This window comes from Mustela erminea, chromosome 8, assembly GCF_009829155.1.
Source record: "Mustela erminea isolate mMusErm1 chromosome 8, mMusErm1.Pri, whole genome shotgun sequence".
Classification (NCBI taxonomy): Eukaryota; Metazoa; Chordata; class Mammalia; order Carnivora; family Mustelidae; genus Mustela; species Mustela erminea.
Window position 1 is genome coordinate 39,726,166 of NC_045621.1, and position 20,684 is coordinate 39,746,849.

Below are 20,684 nucleotides of genomic sequence, written 5' to 3' on the forward strand. Positions count from 1 at the left end.
CAGAGGGATACTCACTTGCCAGGTCCCCCAGCAGTGACCCCTGGTCTCAAGGTCTCAAAGCCATGGGAGGGCAGAACAGGGGCTACCGCAGGAACCGGGAGGCGCTCCACACATGGGCACACAGGTGGACACCCGGAAGCTTCCACGCAGCTGTGAGCTATCCTCCTTCCTCTCCCTGCTGTTAAACGCTTAGCTGCAGATTGCTTTCTGTCATCGTGCGCCGAGGACGCCCACACCCCCAGGGATGGGGGGGTGGATGGGCCCAGCACTATCCAACCTGCACCATGGCTACCCAAAGGGGCTTCTCTGCACTCGTGGCCTTCACTTAACACAAAGGAAACGGAGGTCAAGCCAGCAGCCGTGCTGACCCTGCTTGGCTCCTCCACCCCAGCAGAATCCATCCACTAATCCTCAGCACGGCTGCTAGCACAGAGCCTAGCAGACAGGTCCTGGCAGGAACGGCCTGCAGCAACACTACGTGTGTGGTTCTGAGCAGGACACAGAGGGGGCCAACGCTGAGAGCAGGAGCGTGACTTAGTCGAGCCCTGTGCTCCCCTCCATTTCCCTGTCTGTTGAAGGGGCTGTCCCGTCGCTCTGTCCATGGTGCTGGGCCACGGTGAGGATACACCCAGGGTCTGTCTGGAAAGGCGGTTTGGGAACCAGTGGGTGACATGCAATGTCACCATCATGCCCTGCTGGTCCACACTGTGCTCCAGGTTGTATGGCTGTGTGTGAACTTCGTGGGCCCTGTCCACACACCAGGACTCTGTGCTCGGGTGCGCCTCGCCTGAGGTCCCTCTGACCAGATGATCCCTCTCCGTTCTCCCTGAAGAAGTCTGAGAAGACCAGCAGCCCCAGGTAGCGGCGACATCTCTATCACCCGGCTCGGGGTCGTCAGGCTGAGGCGCCCCTGGGGGCTTCACAGCCCAGGGCTCCCTGGCTTCCTGCTGGACCAGCCTCCAGGCCGGGAAACTTTATCCTCTCCCAGGGGCCCACCCCCATCCCACATCCGAGCCCCTCTGGCCCCCTCAGCTGGGCCCAGATGGAAGGAGGAGAGACTCATCTCCAGGGGCGCTAGGGCTTCACTGCACCCCGTCCTGAGGCAGAGTGGAGGTGACCCTGGTGCGTCTGCTGGCAGTGCATCCCCGGGCCCGTCCACCCCAGACCTCTTCCAAGCTGGACGGGAGATAGGAGGGATTGTCTTGGGTAGAGCTGGGGAACTGGGAGGGCCCCCGGGGAACTGCAGGCAGAAGGGCTGGGCCTAGGGGTTCTGATTCCCACCAGGATCCCTGGTAGATGGCTGGGATGTGGCGCAGGGAACAGAGGGTCCCAGACACCAGGCCCTGCCCGGTGGGTGGCAAGGAGAGAACTTGCTTCTGCACCAGCTGCCAGAAGCGCATTGGAGTGCGCCAGCAGCTGAGGGATCTGGCATACATGTGCCCACCACAGAGGGAAAGGGGCTTTGAGGGGAAACCAAGGTAGTTCCTAAACACTGCTCCTCTACCAGGCTCCCAGTCTCTGTGGGCCCACCTCTGCCCTTGAGGAACAGCTCTGTCCTGAGGACTGCGGCCTCCCGAGTCTCGTGAAGGAGAGGCCCCGCCCTTGGGTAGCTCGCCTGTTCCCATGGGGTCCTTCTTAGGCTCCTGCCTCTCTCTGTAAAGCCCCCCCACCTCCAGGGCCACATAGCGCCCCTTATACTAGGGCCCCATCAGCGCTAGCGCCTGCGCTCTCACTCCCCAAGGTTGCTGTGCCTGAGGCTCAGACACGGGAACTTTTTAAATGTCACTCAAGGCTGAGATGGGGACAGATGTACTCTGAGCCTGACAGGAGCTGGGCTCGCAAGAGGAGGGGGAGCTGGGGACGGGCCACATGCAGCGGTGCTGGGGGGCTGTAGGCTGTCCCTGAAGGAAGAGAAACCACTGAGGGGTCCCCCCTCACTGTGGACCCCTCGGATAACCCAGTGTGGCTGCTCCCTGCACCCCCACCCTCCTGTCCATGATGGGGCCGTCCTTCCTCTTCCCTGGCCTGTCACAGGCCAGGCCTGGAGCCTCAGCACCGGCCCCTGACCGCTCCTCTCTCCCATCCCTGAAGCCTCCACTCCGGACTGGAGGGTGACTCACGTTGCATGGACTGGCCCCCAGCCCCCAGCCCCCAGCCCCCCTCTCTCGGACATGCTGAGCCCAAGGCTTGGGCTCGTGACTGGCTAAGAGTCACTGCAGAAGGTCCCACAGCGTCTAGACTCAGCGGAAGTGAGTCCCAGTATCACAGGACAGTACACCACTGGCTTGGTGTCTGGCCTGGGAGCACCCCCAGAACAGGACAGGAGCCTTGACAGGACTGTGGGGGAGGGAGGAACAGGTGGTTGGGGAAAGAGACAGGTCTCATCCAGGGTCCCTGTTGTGAAAAGGGTCTGAGCCTCCCCACAAAGGGACCCCTCCAGCCCCACTGCTCTGGGGCTCCCTGAAGGAACCGAGGCGATGGTACAGCACTTTATTGACCAGACTTGGCAGCGAGAACACAGTGAAGGTGGGGCCTGTACGATCCGGCCTGGCCGGTGTTGGGGGGGGGGGCTGGCTCCTTAGAGCCAAAGCTGGGGACCCCAGCATCTCTGCCTGATGCCCTCCTGGAGCCCAATGTCATGCCTGCTCCAGGCCCCTCCTGAAGCAAGGGACAGCAAGAAGGCCAGGTCCCAGAGGGGCTGAGAAGGCGGGTGGCGCCCACAGCAGGCCAGCGCCGGGTCCATGCCTGCCCCGGCAGCCGGAAGGGAGGCGACTCGTGCAGGCAGACGGTGAGGGTGGGCGGACGGCCAGGCTCACCACACGGAACACTTGTGGGCTGGGTTCATGGGCGAGTCCTTGGGGCAGTGGAAGGCCCGGCCGAACTCCTCGAACTGGGACACGCTACCCAGTACCCTGGGGCAAGAGAAGAGACCCACCCACCTGGAGAGGGTCCCGGGGGCCCGAACCCCCAGCTGCCCATCCCCCTTCCCGCCTGCTCTCACCACAGACACAGGGAGGGGAGCCCCAGAGTGAGCGGGTGGGCGCACCTGTAGTGCTCGGGGGCATGCTTGTCAGTCAGCACCTGCAGGTAGATGGACTGTGACCGTCGCTTGATGCACCAGTTCTGGGCCCCGGGGTAGGGGAGGGGAGGAGAGGGGAAGATGAAGCCGAGGGGTCCGCTGAGCAGAGCCTGCCAGCCTTCCCCCCCAGCACACTAGGCCTTACCCCCTTCTCCGAACCCACAGGGCCATAGTCTCCCCCTGGTTGGTGGGAGACAGGCTGAGAGCTACATCCCCACCCCTGCCCAGTGACCACCCGGCCCCCACCCGGCCCCCACCTGGGCAAAGGCAATGAAGAAGAGCTGGTTGTGTGTGTACTTGAGCCGGTGCAGTGGGTGCTCCGGGCCGTGCTCCCGTACCCACTTCTGATAGGCCTGGGGGTGACAGTGTGGAGCTGCGGTGCCCCCCGCATGGAGAAAGACTCACCCTCTACCCAGTCAGCCCCTCCCCAGCCCCTTTCCCCCTCTGTCCACAATAAAGAGTCCCAGGTTCCCTGCCTTCCACCTTCCCTGAGCTGTGCTCCTTCCTGGGAGGGCTAAACCCATGCAGCCCTTTCCTCCTCCAGGCAGCCCTCCTTGCTCTCTCTGCAGGCAGCCTGGGAGTCCCTCCTTTTCCAGTGGACCCTGTGCAAGTCACAGGCCCCGCCCCTCCCAGTCCAGAGCTCCCTGTGGAAGGGAGGCAGGGGTGCCTATGTCCCTAGCTAAGTCCTCATCAGCCCCCACCCTCTCCCTGGGGGAATGAAGGGCCAGGCAGGGGCGGCTCACATAATAGGCCAGCTTGAGACCACCCATGTCTGCGATGTTCTCACCAAGGGTGTGCTTCCCATTCACCTGCCGAGAAGGGAAGAGGCCAGGGGCTGTCTGCAGCGCACTGACCCTCCTCAGGCCTTGCTGCCCTGGGCCCCGGCCCCCACTCTCTCTCCCTTTCCCAGAGGGTTTTGATGGGGCTCTGACCCCTTTGCACTTCATGTCCCATGAATCCATGTGAACTTGTTCACATGCCTGAGTGAATGACCATGTAGACCCCAAGCATGTGCATGGGGACCTGGCACACGTGTGTGCACGCAGATGTGCATGCTCATCTGTGCCCAGCTGGGCCTCAGGGGCGGCACGGGGCTCTCACCCGCTGGTTGTAGACTGTGAAATTGTCGTACAGGTGGACGATGCACTCGGCCTTGCGCAAGAAGCGGCTGTAGGAGGCCTCTGTCCACCAGTGCAGCAAGTTGCCCGAGCGGTCATACTGGCCCCCTGTGGGCCATGGGCAGAGAGGCGACACAGATTCTCAGCCCCAGAGCCCCCTCCCCCCACCCAGCCCATCACTGCCCTGACCCCACCACCGGTCCTTCCCCTCCCACAACATCCCCTGCAGCCTCCTGCGGGCCTCACCCCAGTCGTCGTAGCCATGGGTCAGTTCATGTCCAATGATGGTGCCAATGCCCCCGTAGTTCAGAGACCTGGGCCCACGGAAGCAGCATCAGGCTCCAGCCTCGCCCACCCTCTGGGAGCTGTGTGCTGCTGCCCAGGCCCCAGGAGGCCCCCATAAAGGCCAAAGGTGGCCCAGGGAGGCCATGCTGGAGTCCTCAGAGTCTTGGGACACTCATGCCTCAGGGTGCTCACACAATATGTAAAAGGGACCAATGATACCTTTGCAGCTGCTTTTTTAGGAAATCACATCTAACAGCGCTGGGATGGGGGAAGAGACCGGATTGGAGGAAGATATGAGGGAAACTGAGGCACCCATGTGGGATTTGACCTGTTTCTTCATCACTAGGGTCTCACTTCACTTTTGAAACACCTAAAGGAGCCTCAAACCAGGTAAGGGGGACCTTTAAAAGAAAGAAGGGCACCTGGGTGGCTCAGTCGGCTAAGCGTCTGCCTTTAGCTCAGGTCATGATCCCAGGGTCCTGGGATCCTGCCTGCCATTGGGCTCCCTGCTCAGTGGGGAGCCTGCTTCTCCCTGTGCCCCTCCCCCTGCTTGTGTTCCCTCTCTCCTTGTGTCTCTCTCTGTAAAAATATTTTTTAAAATCTTTAAAAATAAATAAAAAATAAATAAAAGAAAGGAGAAAAAAAAAACCTACACATTTTTCTAAATACCCAAGGCTGAGGTAGGACAATGGAGACCCAGGATCTGTCGCTGTCATGACTGCGGGGCCCAGCCGGAGTCAGGACACTCTGAGCAGTTTTCATGCACCCAGCAGACAAGACTGCAGAGCCGGCTCTGGCTTGTGCCAGCTTGGGTACTCACTGTGGAAAGTCAGGGTCATAGAGCGTGGGCTGCAGAATGCCTGCGGGGAACACTGCAAAGAGGGCGGGGTCAGCAAGAGACCCGCCCACTTCCGCCGGGGATGGGGGGCCTTGCGGGACACCGCCCCTTACCCATCTGGTTCTTGTTGGGTAGGTAGTAGGCATTCAGGGCCTGTGGCGGGAGCAGCCATCTGTGGAGGGAGGTGTGAGTGAGCAAGGGAGGCCCCACCACCACCTCCCAGCTGGCTCCTCCTTAAAGGCGTGGCCCAGCCTGTAGCCACACCCTGTGCCTCCCCCAGGCTGAGCACTCCGCCCCCCAATGCCTCTCCCACCACCTGCACCAGCATGGCTGTGAGGCCGTGTGCCCTACCAGCCTCCAGGCCTTGGGAAGGAGCCTCTCCCCAAGACACCTCCCTCCCCGGCTCCCCCAGGTCGGGGTCAGGCACCCACGTGGACTTGTCCACCTCCTGCCGGATCTTCTTGACTGAGAGCTGGATGCTGAACCTGATGCTGTTCAAGATGTTCTTGAAGTAGGTCTTCTCGTGGACCTCAAACTGCATGGGGGATGGGCAGCGCTCAACGGCGGGCGAGGGACCTGGCCGGACAGTGTGGAGCCGGCCCCATGTCCTCCAAGGGGCCCTCAGCTGAGGGCCGTGTCTCCTCCTCTGTCGGGATGGTGAGCCACCCGGGGGGTCTTGACCAAGAGTCCGAAGCCACCCCCGGTTGGGCAAGGCAGGGCCAGGCAAAGACCCACCTCGTACTCCTTGTCCACAGCCTCGGGTTTGAGCAGGAAGTCGGGGTAGCCCACCATCACCATCATGTACTGGAGCTGCGGGCAAGATAGCGGCCAGAGTGGGCCAGGGCCTCAGGGGACAGCCCCCACTGCCCCAAGGGAGAAAGCTCTGGGGCCAGCTCCAAGGTGGGGCTCAAGGACAGAGGAGACTAGACCAGCAGATGCCAACTCCACAAGGGGCATCTTGTCTCTTCGGTCACCCCCATCTGGCATACAGCTGGCATTCAATAAATGTTTGTGCAACCTACAAATGGGGACAGGGTCCACTGCACCTTGGCCCGAGCAGCTGCCTTGGTCTCGGCATCCATCCAGTCCAGCTCCTCCAGGCGCCGGCCCAAGATGTACTTGACGTCTTCCACAAGCTGCTGCACCTGAAGGGTCAGGGCCAGGGATCAGGGGTCCACCCCGAGAGCTTTAGCTCTGGGCCCCCTGGCAAGTGGCATGTGGGGTACCACTAATTCAGTATCACTTCCTCCGCCTAAAAGCTTGGTGTTGAGCGCCGAGGGGAGACCTCGGAGGTGGAGATCCAGGCCCTGCACCCAAGGAGAAACTCACAATCTGGAACAAACCACCCAGCAAGGACCACGCATTCCCAAGACCATGCGTACTGAGCGTGGCAGAGAAAGATGGGCAGGAGCCTGAAGGGGAAGTCTTCCTCTGGTGGGTAGGCCAGGTAGGCTTTCTGGGGGAGGTGGCCTGGTGAGATGTAATCTGGAGTCCCAGAGAAAGGCTGAGCCCCTGTTGCAAGGGGATCTATGGGGCTCCCTATTCTCAGACTGAGGCCATGGGAGGACTTAATGCCCAGCCCAGCACCCGCACCCAATCTCCAGGCCCAGGGCAGCCTGACCTTGGCCTTGCTGGCAGCTGAGAAGTGCTCGTGTACAAAGAGGGCTCCGAGTGCCATGCCAAAGTGGCGGTTGGCCTGGCCCAGGCAGACACGGGCCAGCTCCTGTGGCTTGTCACTGCCCTCCATCTCGCGGGCCAGCTCGTGCAGCGCCTCACGGAATGGTGGTGACAGGTGCTCACTCAGGACCACGACTACACGCCACACCAGGTAGTTGTGCAGGATCCTGAGGGCCACATGAGACCTCTGGGTGTCCAGACATGCCCCCATGCCAGGGCCACCCAAGGGCACCCCCACTCCCCTGGGGTGACACCTAGCACCCACACAGCACTGAGGGTCGTCCCGGTGCGTGGAGGTGGAACCTGGGGAGGCCTGAGCCCTGGCAGGGAAAAGGGCTGGGCCCCCACACAGCAGGATGAGCCTCCGCCTCCCCCTCCCGCGGAGTACCAGATGCTTTTACTGTGGAGTGCTCAAGGTGACTGTTTGCCTCAAGCCTGGCCTTAGGAGGCCTCTGCTCGTCCCCAGGGAGGCCAGACACCAGGGAGACTACTCCCTGGATGGCTGGGGTGGCAGGGCTACGGTCCCAGTTTCCCTTTCTGAGATCTTGGCTCACTCAGCCTCACTATTCCCAAAGGAGCAAGCTGCAGCTTGGGCAGCCCACAAATCCAGCCCAGGGAGCTGCTGAGAGCCACGTCTGAACCTGGGGATCTGGACTCCTATTCCAGTGCTCTTAACCTGCCACCCCAGAGTGGCTACTGGACAGAAGTGAAAGCGGGAATTCAGAGCTCACTCAGCAGACAGGTGTGGGGTGCAGGGGAGGGGGTCTGGAGTGGCAGGGGGACAGGGTTGGGTGACTGGCAGCGGTACCTGCGGGGTGTGGAGCGAATGAGCTGGGACACCTGCTGCATGTAGTCTGTAGCCAAGAGCACCACCTCCTCATCCTCTGAGAAGTCCTCCTGGAAGATCTGGTCCAGCAGCCACTTCCACTGCAGCTGTCATGGGGCAAGTGGGCAGTGGGACAGTAGGGCTGGGTGTGGCAGGGACCACAGAGAAGAGGGAGGGAGTCCGGGAGAGGCAAGGCGGGCACAGGAGCCCATCCATGGCCCTGGGGAAGGGATGGCCCAGGAGCCCCAGGATCAGCGCCTCCCAGCATGGGCTGCACTCACATGGGGGGTGATCTTCTGCAGCTGTCCCAGCGTCACCTTGTTGTACGTGGAACTGACATCTCGCCGGAGGTCATCGTACTCCGACACTGTGATCTGGAGATGAAGGCGAGTGTTGACCCAGACTGGCCTCCTGGCCCCCTCCACTCAGTCCACAGCCAACCCCCTGCCCCCGCCCTCACGTTGGCCAGCCGCTGCTCCAGCTGCAGGATCTCTGCGGCCTTCTGCTCCACAGCCTCGGCCCCCAACAGGCTGAGCAGACGCTCCATGAACACCCGGTATGCTGCCAGGATCTGCACCAAGAGGGGACAGTTCAAGGGTGGGGGTCAGTGTCAGGCCTAGTCCCACCCTCCCAGAGCCCCACACCGTCCCTGCCATCCCACCCCAAGCCCCCACACCTTCTCACTCTCCTCATCCTGAGCTAAGTACAGGGTCCTCTCGGGCAGAGTGAGCCCATCCTGGTCAATCTGGGGAGAGGGATGGGGTCAGAGGTCAGAGATCAACGTGCCAGGTTCCTGCAAACAGACTGACCAGAGGACGGGCCAGATAGCCACTGACACAAGCCCCAGGAGCACGAAGACACTACCCCTCCATCCGGAGAAGCTGGTAGAAACCCCCACCACTCCCCAGCCTAGCCTGGCGACACGCGGGAGGCGAGAGCCCGTGCCCCCATCCTTCCTTCCGCCAGCCTTCACCTTCCCCACATATGAAGGGCACTTGCGGGCCACCCCCCAACCCGAGATCTGAGGCCCAGGGCATTCTGGCCCGCCCCAGCCCACCGGCACACCCCTCGGTCTGTGCTCTCACAGCCTGCCACAGGACTGGCAAATTGCGGCTCCCGCGGCTCCACTAAACACCGTAATTACTCGAGGGAAATTACTTGCGCCCTCCTCCCGCGCTCTGCGGTGCGCGCTCCCCTCCCTTCCCCTCCCCTTCTGCACCGGTCTCCTTGCGCCGGGGCCGCGCGTGCGGGGCCGCCGCGTCCCGGGTCCCGGCTCCCCCGCCACCCGCGGTGGGTAACTGGGTAGGGGGACGCACTCACGCGGATGACGTAGCGCGAGGAGTTCCTGTCGTCCAGGCTGACGGTGAGCGAGAAGAGCGCGGCCGCGCTGTACACGCCCTGGGCCTTATACAGCAGCCGGTTGAGGTCCCAGAGCGCTGCGGCCGCGGGGCGCTCAGCGGCGCCGCCCAGGTCCCAGCCCCCGCAGTCCTCGATGACTTCGAGCATGGGCCGCGGACCAAGCCGCTCGATCTCGCGCATGTCGAGGCACGAGCGGAAGAAGGCCCGCACCTTGCGCTGGGCGGCCCCGCCCGGCCCACCCCCGGGCCGCGCAAGTAAACGCCTTAGGCGCTCCTCATTCTGCTCGCCGATGGCCGCGATGGTGCCGTAGGTGAGCTTGTCGTCGGGGATGGCATGGCGCCGCAGCCAGCCCCCGCACGCGAAGGAGTAGAAGTCCTGGCACGGGTCTATGCTGGCGTCCAGGTTGGCGGCCAGGAAGCGCGCTGCGCGCGCGAAGGCCTTGCGCTCGGGGCAGCCCTCGGAGCAGGCGCCCCCGCCGCTGCCCGCGGCTCCGGGGCCCAGGTACTTGAGCGCCAGCATGGCGGCCAGGATGGCGCAGAGGCCGGCGGCGAACACCAGCCCCGACAGCAGGCACACCTCGCGCCGGTTCCAGCGAGGCAGCCCCGCCCGGGCCCCTGTGCCGCTGCGCCCCGCGGCCAGCGGGAAGCCGGGGGGCAGCGAGGCCCCGCGTGCCCCTCCCGTGCTGCACCGGCTCACGTATTTGACCTCCTGGAACTCGTCGTAGTGCGCAGACATCGAATATGGGGTCTCCATGGTGCCGCTGGCCCCGCTGCGCAGCCCTTGGCGATCTCAGCTACACGGTGCACCGGGCCGCGGACCTCCTGGCGGGTCTCCGCATGGCTCCCGGGCCGCAGCTGCTGGAAGGGTAGACGCGGGTTTAGAGAGACTCTGGGGCCCGACGGGGCCCACCAGCACGAGGAGGAGGGGCGCAGGCCTAGGTTCGGAGGCTGGACGCCACCCCGTGTTTCAAACAGCGAGCGAGCCTGAGGCCTGGCCTCCCTCAGTCACTGAGAATGAGGCAAGGGGAAGGCTCAGATGGCCACCAGCTCCCTCACGCACAGTAGCGTCCTTAACCTGCCTCCTCTCTCCCTGCACACAGATGCCTGCCGCATACTTGGGAGGCCCCTGACATAAAGTAGGGGAGCACCATGCACCGGGCTTGGCACATAGTAGGCCCTCAATAAAAAACTGTTTCTCTTCCCATTGCCTTTCTCGTCTACGACCTGCTACAGCCAAGACCAGGTGGGGGAGGGGGAAGCCAGAGGCCGGAGAAAGGAGGTGCGGTCAAGGGCGAGTGTACGCCAACCCAGAAGCCGCACTGGAACCAGACGCTCAGGAAAGCGGGCTAAAGAACCAAACTTTGTCCTCGAGGATGTCCACCCCCAGCCCTGTCTCGTATTCAATGGCGAGAATGCCCACCCGTCCCCCCCGCCTCTTTACCAAGCGGCGCACTCCAACCGGCCCGGGATCAGGAAGAAACCCACGACGGCCTTAAGAACCTGGAATGGGTTCCGTCCTCCGTCCCTCCGCCCCTCCGCCCCTGCCCTGGGCCACTCCCGGCTTCAACAGGTTTTCCCCGGAACCCAAACTTGAGCGAAGTTTCACCCCCCGCGCGGAGCGAGCTGGCCCCGTGCGTCCTGTGCTACCGGCGCTGCGTCTCCCGCGCCTCGCCGCGCAGTCCGCGGAGTCGGAGAGCAGAGCTCGGGGAGTCGCAGCTGCGGGGACGCAGACAAAGCCCGGAGGCTCGGCGCCGTGGCGGCGGCGGATGTGGCTGCGATGGTGGCCGCGGTGGCAGCGGACTCGGATGCCACTCACCCGGCAGGTGCGCGCCGGGGCCGAGCGGGAACTGAGCGGGTCGAGCCCGGGCCGGAGCCGGAGCTGGAGCTGGAGCGGAGCCGGGCGGGCGGGAGCTCTCTCCGTGCGCCCGCCGCCTCCTCTGCCGCCGCGCCGCGCCGCCCGCCGGCCCCGAGGGAGGGGGCGCGCCGGCGGCTCCACCCTCCTCCGCCCGCCCCCCGCACCCCCTCCTTCTTCCACCCTTCATCCCGGCTACCTGGCAGCTCGATGGCAGCTCGGGGGCGGGGACGGCGGCCGCGGGACCCGCTCCCGAGGGGCTGGCACAGGCTCCGGGATCGGGGATTCCAGGTACAACTGCGTCCCGGGAAGAGTGAGGGCGCCTGTTACTCCCGGGAAAGGGTTCCCCTCTGATTTGATGCCCCCACTCGGGGCCGCCTACCAGGCCCGCCTGAAAAGGGCTCAAGCTGGAGCTGAGGAGGCGCGTGGATTATCCCAGGGGAGCCCACAGGACTGGAGCACCGCCCAGGGAAGACTCCCAGCAAGGCTATGGGGTGTCCTGAAATACGCCTGGACGCTCCTGGCACGGCGCCTGGCACAGAGCAGCCTTCAATACGTGGGCTTTCTGGTCCCACCCACTCACCCACCCCTTTAGCCCCTGCCCTTACCCAGTCTTCCCGAGAGGGCGTCTGGGGCTGTGGTTGGCCAGGCAGCCTTCACCCCGCTTGGGGGCTACTGCACGAGGTGGGGGCCTCAGGGCTGAGACTGCACCCCTCCCCCAAACCTCGGCCAGCCTCAGCCCCCACTGCTCCGAAGCCCCTGGCCAGGAAGAGAGAAAAGAACTGAGGAGTAATGCAAGAGCCCCTCCCCGCTGGGGACCAGGAGGGAGGGAGGGAGAGGGGGAGGGTGCCTGCCAGCCCAGCCCTAGTCCTCAGAGCGCAGGCCTCAGGCCCCTGCTGTATGGACTGGTGAGCGTCACAGGCTAGGAATGGGGTGGGAGTGGGGGTGGGGGTCTCTGAATGTGGGACCTTTCCATACAACTTGCTTTCTGAATGTGGGACCTCCCTCCCACAGCCTCCAGCCCCTGAGGCAGGGTCCACCTGCCCCCCAGCTCACCACTGTACCCCCACAGGGCCTGGCCATGGGAGCAATGCTACTGTTTCTGGAGTCTTGCTCTCTTGGTCTTGCTCTCCCCATCCTCTCCTCTTCCCATGTCCCCAGTAGGGGGCCTCCCAAGGCATCAGTGCTCCCAGACCTGCCTATTCTAGCCTATCTGACTGGGCTAGACAATGAGGCAGCCCAAGGCTGCAGTGGAACCCCAGCTCACAAAAACCACAAGGCAAGGGCTCAAAGGCCCCATCGTCCTGTCCCCTTCCTGGGGCTTTTCAGCAGCCTGGCCCCAAGTGGCCACCTCTGCTTCCCTCCCATGTCTCTCCACCTGTCCGTCTGTACAGCACCACTCTGGGTCCTCTCTGCCTCCACCTCCAGCCATTTCAGGGTCCTCCTCTGCCCCACACATTCTTCTTGGGTCCAATTAATTCCACGGAGGAGAGGTGGAATTATGTAAAATGTGGCGATTCCGTATGGGAGGAGGGGAGGGCAGGGCAGTGGCAAAGTGGCTCTTTGTGCTTTTAATCTGCATTTTTTCCCTCAACGTTCCATCTCCAGGAGGATAATTTTCCAGCCTTTTCAGGCCCTGATTGGTATCATTTCTCCAGCAATGACAGCTTTTATTTTCCCTGAAATGAATGCCGTGAAATTTCCAAGAAATATAAAAATGGATATTGTCTCAGGGAGCCGATGCTCTTCCGACAGAAAGGCACAAAGGCAAACATTTCTCCCTGGGGACCCTGCCGTTCCAGCCACTAGGGGGTGGGGGACCCAAGCCCTCAGCACCTCCTCCCTCCCAGGTCAGCTGCTGGACCCCCGCCTGGCCATTCCTCTCCCATGCTCCCAGCCATCATCGATCTGGTCTTCTTCCTCCCCAGTCTCAGCCAGGCCACTCTACCTGCCTGCCTCACTCTATCTTGCAAGCTCTGTACAGCACCTCACCCTGCAACAGCCAGCCCCGGAGGCTCCCAGGACAACCCCAGTCCTGAGCACGGTAACCAGAGCCCACCAGAGTGGCCTGGGGATCAGGCCCACGAGGGGGACCTAGACCCCCTAGACAGTTTGCCAGTAAAGAGTGACCAGGTCCTTTGCACCTTCCTTCTCAGGAAAGAGAAGCTGAACGCAGCTCCTGTGTTCTCTTGGAGACATCCAGTTCCAGTGTTCCTCCACCCCGCCCCCGCTTGTCAAGGTGACACCCTGACTGAGGAACAAGAGAATGACGGGACTCAGGACAGCGGCAACACCCAGTCAAGCCCTGAGCCAGGCGACTGGGCACCTAGGGAGGGCCTGGGAAGCATCTGTCAAAACTGCCTTGGAGAGAGAGAAGGCCTGAAGGGGTGCAGGGAGCAGAGGGGAGGGGTGCGGTTGGCCCCCCGAAACCCTCAACTCAGCCTTCTCCCTGACCCTGGGCCAGATCCCAGCCTACCCCTCCTGGGTGAGGTGTCACCAGGTCTGGGTTCTGGGGAAGTTACAAAAAGCAGCCCCCCTAGCTGGGACAATAGTGCTCACACCAATGACATGTCTATAGACCTTTTAGCAAGCGAAACTCTCAACACGTCCCTCCAAAGGGGGCCGCCTACCTGAAGCCGGAACCTTCTCGGCACCGCCTCCGGCTTACACATAAGTGGGGATAGGCCAGGGGCCCATTTGCCTGCCATTCTAGCAGGCATGCCTAGGAGCCCCACAGCGGCTGAAGGGGGTCCTCGTCCTGCCTCGGCTCTGGGATGGAGGGTGGCATGCCCCCAGCTTTCACCTGCCCACCCAGCTCCCACCCCACTCTGCAGTCCATCCTGCAGTCTCCTCGGTGTCCTGGAAAACACCCCCAACCCACTTCCTGTCCTCTGCCCAGCCTCCCAGTGCTCATCCCATCTATTATTCACAGCACAAAATGGATTTTTAATTTGAGAAATGAAATGACTCTCCCAAGTGGCTGGGGCGGTGGGGAGGGGGCGGGGGAAGGCTGGAGCCTCTAGGCAGCCACGGTGGTGCTGACTCAGACTTTTGTGGGAAAGTCAGTGGTGCCCACAGCAGGCCTGGGGGGCCCCAGAGGCCCACATACCCCAGCACCCAGCCCGTGCCTTCACTCTGTCCTGTTGCCGAGACTCGGTGGTGGGAGGGGCCACCCATCTTCCCTGCCTGAGCACCGAGGGGGCTAGCCCCCCGACCGGGCAGGGGCTAGGGAGGGCTGGACACCACACCCCACTTCTTCCAGATACTTGGGCCTTGAGGGTGGTGCATCTCCTCTCCAAACTCAGCTGGACTCAAGAGCCTCCCCTCTGCAGACCCCTCGCCGAGCTCCTCTGCTAGCTCTCAACACCGCGGTGTGCTTGCTCCAACCCCGACTGCAGGCCCAGCCTCCCCACTAGCCTCTGGCTCCCAGCACCCCTCCTCACCTCTCCTGATAAACTTCGCTCCTAGTGTGCCCATGAGGCAGCAACCTCTTCCCACCCTTCTCTGCCCTTCCCACTCTGTCTCCCCATCTCCTACTGCTCTCTTCTTCTGGTCCCTCTGATCTAGTTTCATTTCCCAGAACTTAGCTGCCTCTCATGCACCTCAGGACCTTAGCACTTGCTGTTCTGCTACTCCCATTGCCTCTTACACTGGCCAGGTGCCACTCAACCTCCGTGGGACATCAGCCTCTCTTGTCTGGTCAGGTGCACTGTCCATGGACTGGGCACCCCCCTCCCAATTCCCCCCATACTGCCTGTGCCTCACTCACCTGTGGAACCCAGAGCCCAGCACAGATGACAACAGCTGGTAGACATGGGAAGATCTCACACAGCAGGGGTCAGCTCACAGCACCTCTTCCCCCAGCCCCCACCAGGCCAAATAGCTCCCAGATGTGTGGGGGGTTTTTTGGGTTTTTTTTTGTTTTTGTTTTTGTGTTTTAAGATTTTATCCCTTTATTTGAGAGAGAGAGAGAAAAAACGAGGGCGGGGGGAAGGAGAGAGGGAAGAGCAGGCTCTTTTCTGAGCAGGGAGCTAGACGTAGGAATCGATCCCAGGACTCTGGGATCATGACTTGAGCCAAAGGCAGACACTTAACCGACTGAGCCACCCAGGCACCCCAAGATGTGTGGTTTAGGGCCCTGTACCCACAGGCACACGACAGTATTTGGCACACAGATGTCCTCCCTGCCTCACTTCTCCCCGCTCCCCCCGCCCACCCTGCCCTGCCTTCCCTGGCTCCAGCTACTGTCTGTCCCCTGGAGGCTGTGCCCAGCTCCTGGTGTGGCTCCCAACTCTTCCCAGGCCCTTGGTCCCGCCCCTCCTGGGCCCCGAGGCTCACCACGTTCCACACCCAGCTCACCTCTAGCTTCCCCCCTTTCCTCATTCTCTACATCACCTTATTGTAGAGAATGTCTCTCTCTCACCTTATTTCCTCTCCTCCTTCCCATCCACCCTGTCTTGGGTCTGGCCCATAGTTCCCCCTTCCTGCAGCTTGCTCCCCCAGGGGCTGCTGCCCCCTGCCCGTTCCTGCCCCACACCCTCCGTGACCCCTCGTTGTCGTCGTGGTTTCCCAGGCCTTCTCAGCCTGGCCTCAGACCCCCTTCCAGCCTCTTGGCTTATGCTCCCCTAAACATCCCTCCTCTTCAAGGGGAAGGGACCCCCATATCTGTGCCTTTGTTCTAGGCATCCCCTCAGCCCAAGAGCCTCATCCCCGGCCCTCCTGTCCTTCTCTAGTTCCCTCTCAGCTTCCGGGATCCCCTAATAGCCCCCTGGCTGGGCAGGCCCTACCTGAGGGTCTCTCCTTGCAGAAGAGATTTGTGCCCCTCTGTGCCCAGCCTGGAACGCGGTGCATGGACTGGGCTGAAGAGAGCAGGCCCCCACGCCGGTCTGGACGGGCCTCTCACAGTTGCAGGTGGAACCCTCATAATAAAACGTGTGGAACATGTCCTAAGTGCCACACTCTGGGCCAGGCCTTCTACCCGCTGCACCACACTGAGCCTTAAAAACCCCAGAAGGGGGCCTCGGGCATGGGCCCCAATTTACACGTAGACAAAAAAACCCAGCAAAGGAAAGAAAGTTGCCCCCATTCACCCAGCTCCCAAGCCCTGAAGCTGAGCTTTAAACCTATCCACAGCCTTCGGAGTCTCAGGGGGCACATACCCTATGGACTAGTAGATAAAGGGACAGCTCTGTAGGGGACCGGCTGGGCTGTGAGGGCAACATGGCCAAGGGCCCAACTGTGATCTCAGCCCAGGAACTGTGTCGGGCAGGAAGTCCTGATCCCTGAGGACCGGGCACGTGCCAAGGTAGCTTTGCCCAGAGACCTCAGGACAAATCTCAGGACCTGCGTTGGCCTCCCTTCCAGATGTTCCCCACCTCCAAGAACTCTTTCTGGATCTCCTTGTCTGAGGTACCCAGTTGTTTTCTGTCTGTTGCCCTGGGTACATCTTGCACGGATTTGTCCCCACCTGACATTATCTTATGACTTGGCATTCTCCTGCTCTCTCTTCCTTAGCTCTGCAGGGACCCCAGATTTTCCCATCACCCTGCCCATGCCCAGCCCGAGTGTCAAGGCCTTGACCACAATACAGTTCGGGGGTGGAGGCCAGATTGGCAGTCAAAGCTGGGTGGTGGCAGCAAGGGGCAGGGAGGAAAGAGAATAGAGAGGTGGAGGCCTCTGGGTCTCCAGTTCTGAAAACCAGGCCCCTTGGGTTTCCTCTTTGAGGGACAGGCTATGACAGGAAGCTCAGCTCCTACAGCAAGATGCAGATAAAGCCAATGGTGTTTGGGGCATATAGGAAGCTGGACCCCAGAGCCTAGAGCACTTCCTGTCAGGATCCCCAGGGCCCGTTGCCTGGGACTGCAAGAGGAGGGGCGAGCTGGGGACGGGCAGAGCCCAGAGGAGCCAGCAGGACCTGAACGGCCTCTTCCTTGCCTCACAGGGTCACTGGGCCCGAGGTCCCCTCCCCCCACACTCCATCATCATTTCAAGTGATTGGAGCTGAAGGGGATCGTTAGCTAATTAAAGGCAAGGCCACTAATTGCCCCTTGTAGGAGAGCAGGGCGGTGGCAGGGGGGAGACGGGGGGCTTCAGAGGGATTCAGGGGGCCGGGCATAGGACCCTGGCCCTGGTGGGGGACCCTCCCTCCAGACTATGTGTTTTGGAGGGGGACGCTGTCAGAGACTCCCTGCAGTGGAACCATGGGATAGAGGACCTGAGTGCCAGAATCAGAGATTCCATCGTACACCTATGTATCACAGGAAACATCCGTGTCCACCTCTACCCACCACTGCCCACCCAGGGCTGTTAGCTGAGGCGGCGGACAGTGAGTGGCCCCCACAGACATCCTATGGATAACAGGTCAGATTTGAGGACTGCCAGAAGAAAGAATACCAGCGGCCCCAGCCCCACACTGGCCCCCAAGCAGGAAGCCTGGCTGCTAGTCTCTGTCTTCCTGTCTCCCACTCCCAGAAGTGCCAGCACCCATGTCCACCCACACAGCTGAGAGTGCTGGCCTCACCCGGGGCTGCCCTCCGCCCAGCACCCAGCTCCGCTCCGGGCAGGATGTCCCCCTACCTGCCCTCAGAACTACCCAAGAGGCTTATTAGTTTTCTACTGCCGTGTAACAGATTTCCACAAATGCAGCAACTTAAAACAGCAAATTTATGATCTCAGCTTCTGTGGGTCAGAAGTCCGGGCTGCACAGGGCTGGGCTCCCTGCTGAGGGCCTCATGGGTCTGAAGTCAGGGTGGGTGGGGGCTGGGTCCTCTTGCTGAGGCTCAGGCTTCTCTCCCAAGCCCACTTGTTGGGCCGGAATCCAGTTCCTTTGGTGCAGAATCAAGGTGTTCGTTCTTCGTTGGCTGGCAACCAGGAGCTGCCCTCAGCAACTGGAAGTCACCTGTACCCCTTGCCTGGCGGCCCCTCCAGCTCCAGAGTCATCTGTGCACAGCCTCCTTGGAACTGAATCCGTGTCGTGCTTTGAACCTGTCTTCCTCTCATCGACCAGAGAAACTGCTTTCAAAGGGCCCAAGTAATTAGGTCTAATAAAGCCGCCTATCTTAAGTTCAACTAATTCAGAATCTTAATTACAACTACAAAATCCCATCGCAATGGTCCCCAGATTTGTGTTTGATTGAACAAAAACGGGGAGTGTGTGTGTGTGTGTGTGTGTGTGTGTGTGTGTGTGTGTGTACCAGGAGCCAGGAATCTTGGGGAACATCTTAGAATTCTGCCTACTGCAAAGGATTTAGGTCTAAGAGCAAAGGCCAGGCTAGAAAATACTAGTAGCTGACTTCTGGAAAAGATTTTGGGCTTTAAGTGCTCATTTGTCCCATTTAAATCTTCACAACAATTCTAGGAGTAGATGCTACTATTATCCCCATCTGTCAGAGGCAGAAACTGGGGCGCTGAGAAGTTTAGTGACACAAAGTCGCCCAGCTGATAAGCAGTCAAGCTAGGATACCAGGGTAACACGGGGTCTGATCCCCCCTCTTACTGTGTGTTCTTGGGAAAGTGAGTAACTTCTCTGGGTTTCTGTGAAATGAAATGTTCTGAGGCCAGTTCCCCCGGGACAGGTAAGCCCCACGGTTGCTCTGGCATCAGGGGATCGGGCTACAGGCGCATCTTCAGCCAATGGGCAGGAGGAGCGCCTGATTGGCACGTACGGCACCCAATGAGATGGGATGGGTCTGGGGTCTCTGGTGTCAGCCCCGTAATTGCAGCCATTCTGGCTTCTGCGACCCGATGACATGATATCCCCTGGCACTGAGACTTATGGTTGCCAGGGGGCCCCGACAGCCACAGGAACCCCAAGATTAATGGCCAGGAAATTGCTGCTCAGCCGAGCAGTCTGGGCCCCCTTAGAGCACAGAATGGGGGCTTTCAGACCTTGGCCCAGGGCGGAGTGTGTGTGTTGGAGGACTGCCTCCCCACCTCTAAATTCTGGCTGTCCCCTCCCAGCTGGGCAAGCTCCCCTTGGGCGATAGCTCTGGAGGGGGAGGGGACCGCAGAGGCGGCAGTGGCAGCCTGTTCCTCCCACCCACCGAGAAAGACTATCAGTCAGTCTCGTCGCAGGCCCCCCCAGAATCAGCCTCCCCGCCCCCCCGCCCCCGCCCCCATGCTTGAGCGGCCTCCCTCTGTAATAGGGCTTAATCATAACATGCATTAGCTAAGGCCTGCTGCCTGCAATTACCTCTTCAATCAGCCACCCACCGCACCCCCCAACCCCCGCCCCCAGCCTCAGGCCACCTGTGGGCACACCCCACCCCACCTTCCCCGGCCCCCTCCCCAAATACAGCCCAGGTGCTGCAGGCTGTGCAGAGGGACCAAGAAGAGACCCCTGGGGCAGCAGGGGCCTGGGGGGGTGGGGGTGGGGCGGCCCCTGGACAGAGAACTGTGGCTCAGGGTCATGGGCAATTATTTTAAAAGCCTGTTGAAAACTGTGCCTGCTTCCCCGGGGCGGAGGGCTCATCTTGTGGGCTGCATGGCCCCGGAGTGCTGACACGCTTACTTGCACACGAGCGGTCACACACACGGGCCACACACACGCACACATACAGGGACAGACATGTACCTGGGTACAGACAGACCCCAAAGATACAGCGCTGGCTGTCTCCAAGGTGCAGGTACACAGAGAGGCCCCACCCGAGTGACCAGCCCCTGGCCATTGGGGAGCTTCCCTGGACAGTCCTTTGCCCCCACCCTCCCCCCAACTCGTGTCCCAGACCTGGCACACAGGGGTCTTGACCTGAATTAGAGGATTTCCTATGCCATCCTGCATCAGAGCCAGGGTGGGGGCTGGAGAAAAAGGGAGAAAGATGTGGCAGGGGCAGTGGAGGAGGGGACTGCTGTTGGGCTGTGATTCTCTCTAATTGCTGTTTTGCTGAGAGGTAATTAAAATCCCTTTTTATTTCACACGTCAGAGCCCTCACCAGCCTGTGGAGAGGGCGCAGGGGGAGGCCAGGAGGTGGAGGCAACGGAGGGCTGGGCCACCGGGCACAGGGAAGGGACAGGGAGGTGGGCCATTGGAGCCCAGCCAGCCCAGCCCACCCTGCCTGCCAAGAGACCCAGTAGTGGGGAGTCCCCAGCCCAGCCCCTCCCCCCATCGGGAGCACCTGGGTAGGGCTAGCGCAGCCCGCAGGAGCCAGCAAAGGCCACAAGAGTGAAGTCAGTGCCTCCTCCATGCCAGGCATTTTGCTGAGCCTCCAACTTGCAGAATTGTTGCAAAATTCACGACCACCAAGTAGATCGCATAATCATTCCATGTGTCAAGACAGTGATGAAGCTGAGACTCAAAGAGATCAAGAAGCAGGGAGCTCCCTAGCCTGTCAGCAGTGGGCCTGGATTTGAACGGGTCTGACCCCAAACCCAGAAACCCCGTGTACGCCTCCCCATGCCAGCCCACTTAGGCACCCCTTCCTGCACAGCCTGCCTTGTTCCATGGCTTTGCCTCTGCCCCACCTGAGAGCCCTGAGGGAGGGGCTGCAACCCAGGTACCTGCTGCTCTGCACCCCGTAGTCCCCTGCCTATGGGTCCCCTGAGCCAGGAGAGCTGGGTTCGTCCTGTCTGTCGGGACCTGTACAGCTGCTTCGGGTGCCCCAGACCCCAGCTGGAAAGGAGCAAGCCCCTCAACCCCCCGCCTTGCCCTGAGCT

At 61.5% G+C, this 20,684-nt stretch overlaps 1 protein-coding gene across 9 annotated transcripts; it reads right to left on the reverse strand.

Annotated features, from left to right (window-relative positions):
• Positions 1–2,482: 2,482 nt before the first annotated feature.
• Positions 2,483–11,537, reverse strand: ECEL1 (endothelin converting enzyme like 1). 9 transcript variants are annotated; one of them, XM_032355267.1, is made up of 18 exons: positions 10,998–11,131; positions 9,144–10,036; positions 8,500–8,568; positions 8,284–8,394; positions 8,141–8,197; positions 7,806–7,930; positions 6,942–7,164; positions 6,367–6,465; positions 6,056–6,130; positions 5,752–5,855; positions 5,434–5,492; positions 5,303–5,354; positions 4,444–4,511; positions 4,181–4,305; positions 3,823–3,888; positions 3,337–3,432; positions 3,047–3,123; positions 2,483–2,912 (listed from the first exon to the last, which is right to left on the reverse strand). In XM_032355267.1, exons 2-18 carry the CDS (start codon positions 9,933–9,935, stop codon positions 2,813–2,815), a joined length of 2,298 nt encoding a protein of 765 aa, XP_032211158.1. In that variant the 5' UTR covers positions 9,936–10,036; positions 10,998–11,131; the 3' UTR covers positions 2,483–2,812. The 9 variants fall into 9 exon arrangements, with proteins under 9 accessions (XP_032211158.1, XP_032211157.1, XP_032211155.1 ...); XM_032355264.1 differs by lacking the exon at positions 10,998–11,131 and adding an exon at positions 11,233–11,537 and having other exon boundaries at positions 2,813–2,912; positions 8,105–8,197; positions 9,144–10,039; XM_032355260.1 differs by having other exon boundaries at positions 2,813–2,912; positions 8,105–8,197.
• Positions 11,538–20,684: the final 9,147 nt, after the last annotated feature.

What these genes read in the sequence shown, in the direction of transcription:
- ECEL1 (XM_032355266.1), bottom strand. Translation starts at nt 9,935, where the DNA reads ATGGAGACCCCATATTCGATGTCTGCGCACTACGACGAGTTCCAGGAG. An exon ending in CCTCGCGCTACGTCATCCGC is followed by an intron (nt 8,569 to 9,143) that starts GTGAGTGCGTCC and finishes CCCTCTCCCCAG; the next exon opens with ATTGACCAGGATGGGCTCAC. An exon ending in CTGTGGACAAGGAGTACGAG is followed by an intron (nt 5,856 to 6,055) that starts GTGGGTCTTTGC and finishes TCCCCCATGCAG; the next exon opens with TTTGAGGTCCACGAGAAGAC.